Raw genomic sequence first — 13,243 nt, 5'->3', positions numbered from 1 at the left:
ACAACTAGCCACTGGGCGGGGTGCGTGCCGGCCGAGGGCGCCGGCTGCCAGAGTGGACATGGCGGCCGGCCCCACTGGGGCGGTGCTGGCCCTCCTGGGGGTGCTCAGTGTCTGTGCAGCCAGCGCCTATGGGTCCGTGGCGGAGAGGGAGGCCGGCGGTGAGGCGGAGTGGGCGGAACCGTGGGATGGCGCGGTTTTCCGGCCGCCCTCGGCGCTGGGCGCAGTGGGGGTGACGCGCAGCTCCGGAACGCCGAGACCAGGGAGGGAGGAGGCCGGAGATTTGCCGGTGCTGCTGTGGTGGAGCCCAGGGCTATTCCCCCACTTCCCGGGAGACTCGGAGCGCATCGAGTGTGCGCGCGGCGCGTGCGTGGCGTCCCGGAACCGCGGAGCGCTGAGGGACTCGCGGACGCGCGCGCTGCTCTTCTACGGCACCGACTTCCGCGCTTCGGCCGCGCCGCTGCCGCGCCTGGCGCACCAGAGCTGGGCGCTCCTCCACGAGGAGTCGCCCCTCAACAACTTCTTGCTGAGCCACGGCCCGGGCATCCGCCTCTTCAATCTTACCTCCACATTCAGTCGCCACTCGGATTACCCGCTGTCGCTGCAGTGGCTGCCCGGGACCGCCTATCTGCGCCGCCCAGTGCCTCCGCTCCGGGAACGCGCAGAGTGGCGCCGCCGCGGCTACGCCCCGCTGCTCTATCTCCAGTCCCACTGCGACGTGCCTGCGGACCGGGACCGCTACGTGCGCGAGCTCATGCGCCACATCCCGGTGAGTGAGTGAGGGCGGGCGGGAGGGGAGGGAAAAGAGGGGGCGGGCTGAGGCCAGGACTCTGGGTGTCCAGGCCTCCGGGCCGCACCCTCATGACGTCCCTTTTCTACCCGGTCTAGGTAGACTCCTACGGGAAATGCCTGCAGAATCGGGAGCTGCCCACTGCGCGGCTACAGGACACAGCCACGGCCACCACCGAGGATCCAGAGCTCTTGGCTTTCTTGTCCCGCTATAAGTTCCACTTGGCCCTGGAAAATGCCATCTGTAACGACTACATGACAGAAAAACTGTGGCGTCCCATGCATCTGGGCGCTGTGCCCGTGTACCGCGGCTCTCCCTCTGTGAGGGACTGGATGCCGAACAATCACTCCGTCATCCTGATTGATGATTTTGAGTCTCCTCAGAAGCTGGCAGAGTTTATTGACTTTCTGGACAAGAATGATGAGGAATATATGAAATACCTGGCATACAAGCAACCTGGGGGCATCACCAACCAATTCCTTCTGGATAGTCTGAAGCATCGGGAGTGGGGAGTGAATGATCCTTTGCTGCCTAACTACCTCAACGGCTTCGAGTGTTTCGTCTGTGACCACGAACTGGCTCGGCTGGATGTCGAGAAAGCCCACGCGGCCTCTCCCGGGGACAGCCCCGTCCTTGAGCCCCACATTGCCCAGCCCTCACACATGGACTGCCCAATGCCCACACCTGGCTTTGGCAATGTGGAAGAGATTCCTGAGAATGACAGGTAAGAATGCTGGGGTCCCCTGCAGCCATCAAATCATTTACTTACTTGCTTACTGTGGACAATTAAGTAGCACTAGGTGCTGAGCAGGTGCAGGAGGAAATTATGATATGTGCTCACTCTGTCTTTAAGGTGTCAGCAGTCTAATTGGGGTTAGGATAAGACAAGCTGAAAAAGCTGAATAGATGTAAAATATAATTCAAGGCAACAAATGAAAATCAGCTTATGTGGACAATGTTTCCAGTAGTGGTTCAAAAAGATTGAACCAGAACCCAGGGCCTGTGCAGACAGGGGAGAGAGAAAATGGGGCAAATAAATAGGGGCAAGGCTGTAAATATCATTAATACCAGGCTCAGGAGTTTGGACTGCACTAAAAACTCAACTATTTGAGCACCTTTTATAGAGTGGACATGGGGGTGGGGAGTAGAGGAGAGCATTTTGAGGGAGGCTTTTCTGCAGTAGTCAGGGCTTCCACCTGTTAACCAGCCATAATTTTTTTTAAGCAGCTGTGCTGAGGATGAGCCCCATGTACTTGGTGCATGTGGGGACACACTGCCTGTGTAACTAGAAAAACTAGGCATGGCCGGGCATGGTGGCTCACGCCTGTAATCCCAGCACTTTGGGAGGCCAAGGTGGGAGGAACACTTGAGGCCAGGGGTTCCAGACTAGCCTGGACAATGTAACAAAACCCTCTCTGTACAATTTAAAAGCTAAAAGCCTGGGGTGGTGATGCATACCTGTAGTCCTGGCTACTTGGGAGGCTGTGGCAGGTGGATTGCTTGAACCCAGGAGTTCAATGCTGTAGTGAGCTAGGATCGTGCCACTGCATTCCAGCCTGGGTTGGAGTAAGACTGTGTCTCACACACACACACACACACACAACAATGCGCAATGTGCATCAGAAGGGAAGCGAATAGGCTACTGCAGTAGGTGGCAAAAGGTGGTGGTATTGGGAAACAAGGCCAGCATGAGGTGTGTGGGGGGGAAATGTTGAAAGCACTTGTAGCAAGCCACACCTGTTGGGGGAGAGGTGATAAGATTATTAAGCTTAAGTAAGACTGCTAGAATGGCCTACAGAGACCGACTTGGACAGTGAATGGCAGCAGAAGGCCATTTATTAATAGATGCTGCTGGCAGTTTTGTCCCGATGGTTGGAATGCTTCACCAAGTAATTTGTATCTAATTACAAATTGTTTGTATCTGAACATAATATGATTTACTAGAGGAAAAGTACAAAAAAAATGTGAAACATTAAGAAAATAAATATTCAGGTTATGTCTTTTCTAGATGCTGGATGCTACTTCATTTTGATGCACCTTCATTTTGATTATTGGGAGAAAGGTGAAACTTAAAAGATAATCATCTAAAGACCCCTGCCCCCTTGCTTTCCTTATGGAGACTACCACTTCCAGTCTGACCTCTGCTTTGCCTGCCTCTGAACCCCCTCCACATTTGGGAGCCAGAAGCAGGCAAGTCAGGAATTGTAATCAATTGGGTAGGCTTTGTATTTGTGGCTTTTAGCCTGTCACTTGGGCTAATATTGGATTTACTTCATGTTGTCTTCCCATCGCAGCAGTCTTGTCCAAGTTAGAGACCACTGTATCTGCTTAAGATTTCTTTGGCCCCACTCAGAAAAAGGCAGGACTCATAACTATGCTGCAGTTCCATAATCCAACCCCCATTTTGGTATTTCAGTTGGAAAGAGATGTGGCTGCAAGATTATTGGCAAGGTCTGGACCAGGGGGAAGCTCTCACTGCCATGATCCACAACAATGAAACAGAGCAGAGGAAATTTTGGGATTACCTACATGAAATCTTCATGAAAAGGCAACATCTCTAAGTGCCCTTGCAAGAACCTTTAACTTGGCGGAGCTAAGGAGATTTTATTCTACCATGGGACATAAGGAGCATCCATTGCACAAACCCTTACTGAACACTGTCTTTTCATGGATTCAAGGCATTCCAGTTTTATCTATTAAGATTTTATATTAATGATGAGTAGCCAAGGTCTAACATAGGGCCTCTCCTCAAGGAGAGATGGAGGCATACAATTCTTGGTTCAGTGAGAAACAGAACCCTAAAACATCCATTTGATTCAAGGTGCTGGTTGAAGAGTTTTTAAATTACTCAATTCTCTGTTTCATCCTTTGAGCTGTACTTGACTACCAATGAAGTAAGATGGGTCAGGTTACAACTTACAACTTTTGTTCTATTCCCCAAACTCCTCATTATTCAGTACGTTTCCCAATAATCTCTTCTTCTCATCTCTTGCTTTATAAATTGTTATGTTGGTGGAGAAGCAAAACTTCTGGTGAGTTGTATTCTGTTTTTTTGCATTTTTTATATTATGTACTTTGCTTTCATGTCAAACTTCTATTTTCCTTTTTTTTTTTTGTATTTTTTTGTAGAGATGAAGTTTTGCCATGTTGCCCAGGTTGGTCTCCAACTCCTGGATCAAGCAATCCATCCGCCTTGGCCTCCCAGAGTGCTGGGTTTACAGGCATCAGCCACCTTACCCAGCCCTAGGGTTTTTTTTTTTTTTTTTTTTTTTTTTTTTGCCTTTTTCTGTCCAGGTGTAGTGGCTTATGCCTGTAATCCCAACACTTTGGGAAGCTGAGGAGGGGCGACTGCTTGAAGCCAGGAGTTTAAGACCATCCTAGCAAGACCCTGTTTCTAAAAAATATAAAAGAATTAGCAGGGCATGGTGGTGCACACCTGTAGCCCTAGATACTTGGGAGGTTGAGGCAGGAGGATCACTTGAGTCCAGGAATTTAAGGCTGCAGTGAGCTATGATCATGATCACTGCACTCCAGCCTGGGTGACAGAGCGAGACACCGTCTGAAATTATATATATATATATATATTTTTTTTTTAAGACAGAGTCTCGCTCTGTCACCAGGCTGGAGTGCAATGGCATGTTCTCGGCTCACTGCAACCTCCACCTCCCTGTTTCAAGCGATTCTCCTGCCTCAGCTTCCTGAGTAGCTGGGACTACAGGCATGCACCACCACGCCCAGCTAATTTTTTGTATTTTTAGTAGAGAAGGGGTTTCGCCATGTTGGCAAGGATAGTCTTGATCTTTTGACCTCGTGATCCGCCTGCCTTGGCCTCCCAAAGTGCTGGGATTACAGGCGTGAGCCACTACACCCGGCCTCAAATACATTTTTTTTTTTTTGGAGACGGAGTCTCGCTCTGTCGCCCAGGCTGGAGTGCAGTGGCCGGATCTCAGCTCACTGCAAGCTCCGCCTCCCGGGTCTACGCCATTCTCCTGCCTCAGCCTCCCGAGTAGCTGGGACTACAGGTGCCCGCCACCTCGCCCGGCTAGTTTTTTGTATTTTTTAGTAGAGACGGGGTTTCACTGTGTTAGCCAGGATGGTCTCGATCTCCTGACCTCGTGATCCGCCCGTCTCGGCCTCCCAAAGTGCTGGGATTACAGGCTTGAGCCACCGTGCCTGGCCCAAATACATATTTTTAATGGCCTTGTCTTTCCTGGTTTTAGGCCCTTTCCCACAATTTCTGATGGAAATACAGAAACCTTGCCATCATTCTTACTGCTGGTTTGCATCTTATTTATGGTATATCTGGGATTCCTTCTCATGAACAGAAAGATTCAGTGGCTGTTATATGCCTTGTCAATTTAATGTATTGCCCTGTCCTCTTTTTGATCAAAGATGGAGACTAAGACTGGGAATTATGACAGAAAAAGTCATATTTTTCTTTAAATGATTTTGAAATGTTAAAATAGGCCAATATGAGTCAAAGTGCAAATTTTTCGGTATGTTGACCAAAAAAAAAAAAAAAGAAAAGGAAGCCCAGGGAAAAAAGTGCAAATTTTTATAGTTCCTAATTCTTTTGTTTGCCTAATGAACTGTTCCCTCTATTTTATTGTTTTTATATGCTACAAAGTCCCATCTTCTGCAGTAATGGAAACAGTGTAGCAGTATGTTTTAGTAATTATTTTATAATCTGTAGCACTTTTCACTTTTAAGTGCAATGAATAGTCCAGCTTCATTCACTGTATTACGGATAGGCTTCCATATGACCTTTTTTTTTTTTTTGAGATGGAGTTTCGCCCTTGTCGCCCAGGCTGGAGTGCAATGGTGCGATCTCAGCTCACTAGAATCTCCGCCTCCCCAGTTCAAGTGATTCTTCTGCCTCAGCCTCCTGAGTAGTGGCGATTACAGGTGCCTGCCACCATGTCTAGCTAATTTTTGTATTTTTAGTAGAGATGGGGTTTCACCATGTTAGCCAGTCTGGTCTCGAACTCCTGAGCTCAGATGATTCACTTGGCTTGGCCTCCCAAAGTGCTGGGATTACAGGCGTGAGCCACCGTGCCCAGGCCCCCCGCCTTTTTTTTTTTTTTGAGGTAGAGTCTCACTGCATCACCAAGGCTAGAGTGCAGTGGCACAATTTTGGCTCACTGCAGCCTCTGCCTCCCATGTTCAAGCAATTCTCATGCTTCAGCCTCCAGAGTGGTGGGATCACAGGCGCGCAACACCATGCCTGGCTAACTTTTTTGTATTTTAGTAGAAATGGGGTTTCGCCATGTTGGCCAGGCTGGTCTCAGACTCCTGACCTCAAATGATCCACTTGTCTTGGCCTCCCAAAGTGCTGGGATTATAGGAGTGAGCCACCGTGCCCAGCCTGAGACTATTTTTTGATGGAGCCCACTCAAAGGGATGAGGAGGCAAGGCAAGATATTTAAGCCACAAGTGGCTGGCTAAATAAAAGCTTAGAGCTGGGCGCACCCAGTACCAACAGGTGGCTCACACCTGTAATCCCAGCTACTTGGGAGGCTGAGGCAGGAGAATTGCTTGAACCTGGGAGGCGGAGGTTGCAGTGAGCCGAGATCACACCACTGCACTCCAGCCTGGGCAACAGAGCGAGAGTCTGTCTCAAAAAAAAAAAAAAAAAAATGCTTAGTCAGATTTGGGGATGCAGCCAAACCCTTCTATTGCTGTGGTTTGAACATACAGTCTAATGAGCAGGGAAACCATTAGCTCTTTCTGAGGCAGTGGAACAGGAAAGAATACCTTGGACCTTAGAGCTACTCTAGTTGTAATGTATTAATGAGTTATCACTAGAGAAGTTCCACAGTTTATCAGTATATTATCTATACCTCTATCTACATATCTATATAGATAGATATATGTTAGATGCTTCAACAACTAGGGTCTACACTTAATATACTGAAATCTAAGGATGTGGCCAAGAAAAGCTGTAATTAGGCTGAATTTCATTGCCAAAGTTGTTCTTTTTTCATTTAATCCTTTGATAAAAGATGATCTTCATAAATTACAGAAAGTTTGCTTACCCTGTTTGACCTTTTGCAGAAAAGAACAAGAGGGAAGACCTCCAGGCTGGGTGCAGTGACTCATACCTGTGATCCCAGCACTTTGGGAGGCCGAGGTGGAAGGATCGCTTGAGCCTAGGGATTCAAGACCAGCTTGGGTAACATGGCAAAACCCCATCTCTACAAAAAATAGAAAAAATTAGCTGGGCATGGTGTGTGTGCCTGTAGATTCAGCTACTTGGGAGGCTGAAGTGGGAGGATCGCCACTGCATTCCAGCCTGGGTGACAGAGTGACACCCTGTCTCAAAAACAAACTGAAAAAAAAAAAACAAAAAAAAACTTCAGGAAGATCGCTTGAGCCCAAGAGTTTGAGGCTATAGTATGCTGTGAGTGCACCTATGAGTACCAACTGGGCAACCTAGACCCGTCTTTAAAAAAAAAAAAAAAAAAATCTGTTGGGCTGGGTGCGGTGGCTCACGCCTGTAATTCCAGCACTCTGGGAGGCCAAGGCGGGCAGATCACCTGAGGTCAGGAGTTCAAGACCAGCCTGACCAACATGGAGAAACCTCATCTCTAGTAAAAATATAAAATTAGCTGGGCGTGGTGGCTGGCACATGACTGTAATCACAGCTACTCAGGAGGCTGAGGCAGAAGAATCGCTGGAACCCAGGAGGCAGAGGTAGTGGTGAACCGACATCACGCCATTGCACTCTAGCCTGGGCAACAAGAGTAAAACTCTATCTCAAAAAAAAAAAAATTCTGTTAAAATTTGATATAGTAGGCACTGACAAAAGAGGTCAAATGCAGGACTGATTTCTAAGCTTGCAATCTATCTAAATGCAGATGCTAATTTAGAGTGCATAATACATATTACATAAGTACAGACCTAGGTCAGGACTTAAATTTCATTATGTGCAATAAAAAGGTTAAATGATAGTTAAGCAAGGTGTAGAATTATCCTTACCTCTCCTTCTAATGACACGAGCTCACATTGGCATTCCTTTGGTACTTTGACGTATAAAGTGGGCAGTTGTTTCTGAATGATTGTTGCTGGAGCCTCAGGCCTGCTTTGTGCTCGGTGCTTTCCAGACTTTCTCCTTTATTCCTATCACCATATAAGTACTCAGAAAAGAGCAGTGTAAACCAGGTGTTACATTTCCACAAGGGAAAGTAGAATCAAGAATAGCCACATGATACTTACTGAAAGCTTCACTTTCCCTATAGAGAAAGCAAGCAATATGAATTTTCTGATTTGGGGCCCAGCCTGCTCTGTATACAGCAGCAGACTCACTCACTGCAGGTTGGCATTATTAGTGACAGAAATGTCTGCTAGGAGTCTTTTAATTATACTCTGGAGTGTGGAGGTGGAGTGCAAGGCTGCTTCCTTTATTACTGCAAGTGTTATTTTCTATTACCTCAGGTTTCGTTTTGTATAATAAACTGCTTCTTGTTAAATAATGTCTTCTGCTTCATTATTTTTTGGGGGTGGGTGTAATAAAGTTGGAGATTTGTAAAAAAGGTTCAGGTTGGGTGTGGTGGCTCATGCCTGTAATCCCAGCACTTTGGGAGGCCAAGGCAGGAAGCGCACTTGAGCCCAGGAGTTCAAGAGTAGTCTGGGCAACATACTGAGACCCCATCTCTACAAAAAATAAAAAAAAACCTAGCCAGCCGGGTTTGGTGGTGTGAGCCTGTGGTTGCAGCTACTCCAGCAGCTGAAGCAGGAGGATCACTGGAGTGAGGCCAAGGCTGCAGTAAGCTAATCATTCCACTGCACTCCAACCTGGGTGACAGAACAAGACCCCAAATCCAAAAATAAATAAATAAAACGTTTGTTCATTTAACAAGTATTTATTGGTACTATTCTAGGCACTGGGGATTCAGCAATGAACAAGATAGACAACGTTCCTTCTTTCATGCTTACATTTTTTTTTTTTTTTTTTTTTTTTTTTTTTTTTGAGACGGAGTCTCGCTCTGTCGCCCAGGCTGGAGTGCAGTGGCCTGATCTCAGCTCACTGCAAGCTCCGCTTCCCGGGTTTACGCCATTCTCCTGCCTCAGCCTCCCGAGTAGCTGGGACTACAGGCGCCCGCCACCTCGCCCGGCTAGTTTTTTGTATTTTTAGTAGAGACGGGGTTTCACCATGTTAGCCAGGATGGTCTCGATCTCCTGACCTTGTGATCCGCCCGTCTCGGCCTCCCAAAGTGCTGGGATTACAGGCTTGAGCCACCGCGCCCGGCCCATGCTTACATTTTTAAATGGGTGTTAGGGATAGGTCAGGCCATAATAAGACACTTCAGACGGTGATAGGTGCTATGAAGAAAACAGGTTGATGGTGGTGGGGTGGGAGAGGTCAGAGAAGCCCTCTGACATTAACTGAGACTTAAGGGAAGAAAAACAACCAGCCATGCAGAAATCAGTGGGAAGATTCCAAATATCTGTGATAAGTCATTTTTAACACACTACATTTACAAATCCAAATAAATGTTGCTCCTCCAAAGCAGTCATGAGCTACAGGCTTGTTTCTGCTTCCATTACCAAAAACATTTCTTGGAGCTTATTTGGAAATGCTATGAGAATACGCTGCACATCTTTGGAATGAGTTTTTGTAAACAGCCAGAAGTAACTTGAGAACCAAGTCTGGCTGGGCGCAGAGGCTCAGTCATGTAAAGCACTTTGGGAGGGCGAGGCAGGAGGATCGCTTGAGCCCAGGAGTTGGAGACCAGTCCAGGCAATATGACAGAACCCCGTCACTACAAAAAATAATTAGCTGGGCGTGGTGTCTTGCACCTGTGGTTTCAGCTACCCAGGAGGCAGAGGCGGGAGGATCGTTTGAGTTCAGAAGTTTGAAGCTGCAGTGAGCTACGAATGTGCCACTAGAACTCCAGTCTGGGCAACCAAGAGAGGCCCTGTCTCATAAAAAAGTCTGATGAAGCATCACAACTGAAGGTCCAAGTCTGTAAGACTGGCGAAAGGATTAAAAAAGACGATGAATGCCAAGTGTTTAAGCTTCATCCTATCAACTGAGATTGTTATAAATGAGCAAATGGTATCTAGTAGTAGCAGCAGCAGTTGTTATAAAATGAAACGTCTAATTTTTCTTTGCGGCTTTGTAGTGGTCCTATAGGTAGTGAAAAACAACAGTTCTTGCAAGGTTTATTAAAGTAAAACAATAATCTTTCCCAACCCAACATCTTAAAGTCTCAAATTTTGATTCGCTCCCCCCCCCACCCCGCCCTATGCCAATAGCCCCTAGACCAAGCCGGTTACCACCAGAAGAGTGTCCACTTACCAGGGCCCTTTCCTGCATGTCCCCGGCCTCGTACTGCCCCCAGACTTCGGGGCCCGGAGCCCATCAAGGAGAAGCCTCAGTCGGCGTACGAACCCAGAGTCTCCTCCTAATCTGCTGATGAGTACGAACCCGCCGCTGTTCGAACCCAGCATCGCCGCAGCCCCGGACAAATAAAAGACAGAGGTGGCCGCCAGCAAGCCATTGAGCCTTCCCAGAGCTCCGCAGTGATTCGTCAAGCCCGTAGGGATCTCGCGAGGTCACGCACGGAACCGCAAAGCCTGCCGGGAGCTGGGTGTGCGATGGCGACACCCAGCCTGCGGGGTCGCCTGGCGCGGTTTGGGAACCCTCGGAAGCCTGTGCTGAAGCCCAATAAACCTCTCATTCTAGCTAACCGCGTCGCGGAGCGTAGCCGGGAGAAGGGCGGTGAGCAGTCGGTGTCAGGAGGGCCCCGGAGCGGAAGCCGGAGCATGAGCAGAGGCGGGTGGGTAGGAGGGCAGGAAGGTGGGTCTTCTTGTGACTGAAGGTCCCCCGGATCTGCCCCTCCAGAGGCGACTTGCATCACGGAGATGGCGGTGATGATGGCTTGCTGGAAGCAGAATGAATTCCGCGACGATGTGTGCAGAAAAGAGATCCAGGGCTTCCTCGATTGTGCCGCGAAGGCTCAGGTGACCGATGATGGCTCCTGGGGTGCTTTCTCAGGAAAAGAATGGGGGAGATACAAGTAATGATTCTCCCTGCCTTTTGCTAGGAAAGGCCCTTTCATTCATTTGGGAGGTATATTATTCACGCCAAAGTGGGAAAGGTTACAGTTTTGAAGGCTGTGTGATCTTGACGGATTTATTCATTGTTCTGAACTTTACCATTACTATACGTAAAATGAGGCTAATACCACTTTGAAGAATGTTGTGACTGTCAGATGAAGTAATGAATGGGAAAACCATTTTGAAAAATGTATAGCGCTGCTCAAGTAGACATTATTGTCTGAAATAGAACTAAAGAGACTAAAACTAAATAATGATAATTGTTTGGTTTCCAGCCTAGGCTTAATTGCTAGCAGAGATAGTAGCTTCTGAGCAGAGTCTCATTTGTAGGTCCCAACGCCCTTTTGTTGAAGAGCGGCTGACATAGATCTCTCCAGGCTGGTTAACATCTTCATGTGCTTTAGGGCATTGTGAGAACTATGGGCCTAGATCAGGACAAACTTGATTTATTGATTGATTTTTTGGGTCAGATCTTAAAAGTCTGCACTAGACACACTGTAGAGCTGTCATTCTTGTATTTGTTCTGTGTTTTCAGGAAGCCCGAAAGATGAGATCAATACGAGAGTCTGGGAGTTTACCTCCAAATAAATTGAATAAATTGTTACAGAGGTTTCCTAACAAACCTCACCTCAGCTGAAAATGGACAAGTATTTTCAATGACTGAAATATAGCTTCTGACAACTATGCGGAGGCATTTTAGAGACATTGGCATTGCCATGCCCTCTTTGGAGGGTAGAAGAGACAAAACACTTTTTTCACCCTTTGAAATCATAGTATGGGTAGAAGTTATGATATATCTTGAAATAAAATCCTCTGAAGAGAACTTGGCCTTTTGTTGTGAATTAGGTACTCTCTTCATTCTTGAACCCTGTTTCCTCCCCTAGACCCTGGAAATTATTTCCTTCCTGATTTGCCCTAGGAGCAGGACAAATCCCGTTGTCTTGTCTTTCCCTGCATTTGAAGTCTTTTACACCATTTAGTGCCCTTGCCTTTGGATGCAATAAGGAAGTTGAAGTTTGCTATCGTCTGTAAATACTTAGTGATTGCCTATTTTGTGCATAGTCCCTGCAAGGTGCTCTCTAAATAATCAAGTTAACAAACTGGTGACCTAGAGGTTCTACAGATGTGTTTTATGTGACCCATGCAGTTAAAAAAAAAGTTTTAAAATTAGCTGGTCGTGTTCAAAAATAGGAAAAAAAGTCATTAAAGTTTCACATTTTAGCTTTATTTATTTGTTTGTTTATTTAAGACGGAGTCTTGCTCTGTTGCCCAAGCTGAAGTGCAGTGGTGCTATCTCAGCTCACCGCAACCTCCGCCTCCCAGGTTCAAGTGATTCTCCTGCCTCAGCTCTCTGAGTAGCTAGGATTACAGGCACCAGCCATCATGACGGGCTAATTTTTGTATTTTCAGTAGAGACAGAGTTTCACCATGTTGGCCAGGCTGGTCTTGAACTCCTGACCTCAAGTGAACCACCCGTCTTGGCCTCCCAAAGTGCTGGGATTACAGGCGTGAGTCATCGTGCCCGGCCACTTATTTTTTTAATAAAAAAAAATTAAAAGCTCTGGCAGCCCTATTTTCTTATTTCCACCTGGCAATAATTAGGTAGAGCTGATTATCATTTGTCTGCATTCTCCAGTGACCTCACTACTGGACTCTACAAAATGGTGAAACAGAATTAAAAATTGTCTACTTTATTACCTGTTTACTTCTCTCAAGTTATCTGCCTAGTTGCTGAAGGCATTCACTGTTGTGATTCCCCTGATATTAGGAAAAACTACATAGCATTTTATGTGTACTCTGCCCTTTCAGGCATAATTGAGTTAGCTTTTTAATGTACTTTACAGCATTAAATGTGGGACAAACATCAGTGGTGCTTTTAATGCAGCAATGGGATAATTATTAAGGTAAGAAGGGGTCTTGCCTCCCTGATCCACTGACAGTTGTCTCTTCCCACATTCTTCATATCCCCTGCGTAGAGCCCTGGGCAAGTGCCCAATTCTACAGGATGAGCCTTTTAGCTATAGGAAGAAGCTCAGTGCCTATGCACTTTGGACTAGGCTTAGGAGTTTGTTTTTGTTTTTGTTTTTTTGAGACGGAGTGTCGCTCTGTCGCCCAGGCTGGAATGCAGTGGTGGGATCTCGCATCACTGCAAGCTCCGCCTCCAGGGTTCACACCATTTTCCTGCTTCAGCCTCCCGAGTAGCTGGGACTACAGGCGCCCACCACCATGCCCGGCTAATTCTTTGTAGTTTTATAGAGACGGGGTTTCACCGTGTTAGCCAGGATGGTCTCAATCTCCTGACCTCGTGATCCGCCGACCTCAGCCTCCCAAAGTGCTGGGATTACAGGCGTGAGCCACCGCGCCCAGCCTTAGGAGTTCTTAACCTAGGTCAAT

General features: G+C 47.2%; 2 protein-coding genes and 1 long non-coding RNA gene across 4 annotated transcripts; 2 read left to right on the top strand and 1 right to left on the bottom strand.

The window, feature by feature from the left end:
• The first annotated feature begins 49 nt into the window (after positions 1-49).
• On the top strand, positions 50-8,256 carry FUT11 (fucosyltransferase 11). 2 transcript variants are annotated; one of them, XM_015147295.3, is made up of 3 exons: positions 50-766; positions 886-1,511; positions 6,842-8,256. In XM_015147295.3, the coding sequence occupies exons 1-3, from the start codon at positions 59-61 to the stop codon at positions 6,879-6,881; spliced, it is 1,374 nt and encodes a 457-aa protein (XP_015002781.1). In that variant the 5' UTR covers positions 50-58; the 3' UTR covers positions 6,882-8,256. The 2 variants fall into 2 exon arrangements, with proteins under 2 accessions (XP_015002781.1, XP_001100876.1); XM_001100876.4 differs by lacking the exon at positions 6,842-8,256 and adding an exon at positions 3,204-3,813.
• Positions 8,257-9,061: 805 nt separating this feature from the next.
• Positions 9,062-10,322, bottom strand: LOC107000155 (uncharacterized). Its single transcript, XR_001447140.3, has 2 exons — positions 10,089-10,322; positions 9,062-9,917 (listed from the first exon to the last, which is right to left on the bottom strand). It is a non-coding gene; the product is annotated as an uncharacterized LOC107000155 (long non-coding RNA).
• A 49-nt stretch (positions 10,323-10,371) lies between these two features.
• CHCHD1 (coiled-coil-helix-coiled-coil-helix domain containing 1) lies at positions 10,372-11,778 on the top strand. The gene is made up of 3 exons (NM_001258084.1): positions 10,372-10,511; positions 10,635-10,753; positions 11,385-11,778. Exons 1-3 carry the CDS (start codon positions 10,388-10,390, stop codon positions 11,484-11,486), a joined length of 345 nt encoding a protein of 114 aa, NP_001245013.1. The 5' UTR covers positions 10,372-10,387; the 3' UTR covers positions 11,487-11,778.
• Positions 11,779-13,243: the final 1,465 nt, after the last annotated feature.

Source organism: Macaca mulatta, chromosome 9 (genome assembly GCF_049350105.2).
Source record: "Macaca mulatta isolate MMU2019108-1 chromosome 9, T2T-MMU8v2.0, whole genome shotgun sequence".
Lineage (NCBI taxonomy): Eukaryota > Metazoa > Chordata > Mammalia > Primates > Cercopithecidae > Macaca > Macaca mulatta.
This window is presented reverse-complemented; position numbering and strand designations above follow the sequence as displayed.

What these genes read in the sequence shown, in the direction of transcription:
- CHCHD1 (NM_001258084.1), top strand. Translation starts at nt 10,388, where the DNA reads ATGGCGACACCCAGCCTGCGGGGTCGCCTGGCGCGGTTTGGGAACCCT. An exon ending in GCGTAGCCGGGAGAAGGGCG is followed by an intron (nt 10,512 to 10,634) that starts GTGAGCAGTCGG and finishes CTGCCCCTCCAG; the next exon opens with AGGCGACTTGCATCACGGAG. An exon ending in ATTGTGCCGCGAAGGCTCAG is followed by an intron (nt 10,754 to 11,384) that starts GTGACCGATGAT and finishes CTGTGTTTTCAG; the next exon opens with GAAGCCCGAAAGATGAGATC.
- FUT11 (XM_001100876.4), top strand. Translation starts at nt 59, where the DNA reads ATGGCGGCCGGCCCCACTGGGGCGGTGCTGGCCCTCCTGGGGGTGCTC. An exon ending in AGCTCATGCGCCACATCCCG is followed by an intron (nt 767 to 885) that starts GTGAGTGAGTGA and finishes TACCCGGTCTAG; the next exon opens with GTAGACTCCTACGGGAAATG. An exon ending in GAGATTCCTGAGAATGACAG is followed by an intron (nt 1,512 to 3,203) that starts GTAAGAATGCTG and finishes TTGGTATTTCAG; the next exon opens with TTGGAAAGAGATGTGGCTGC.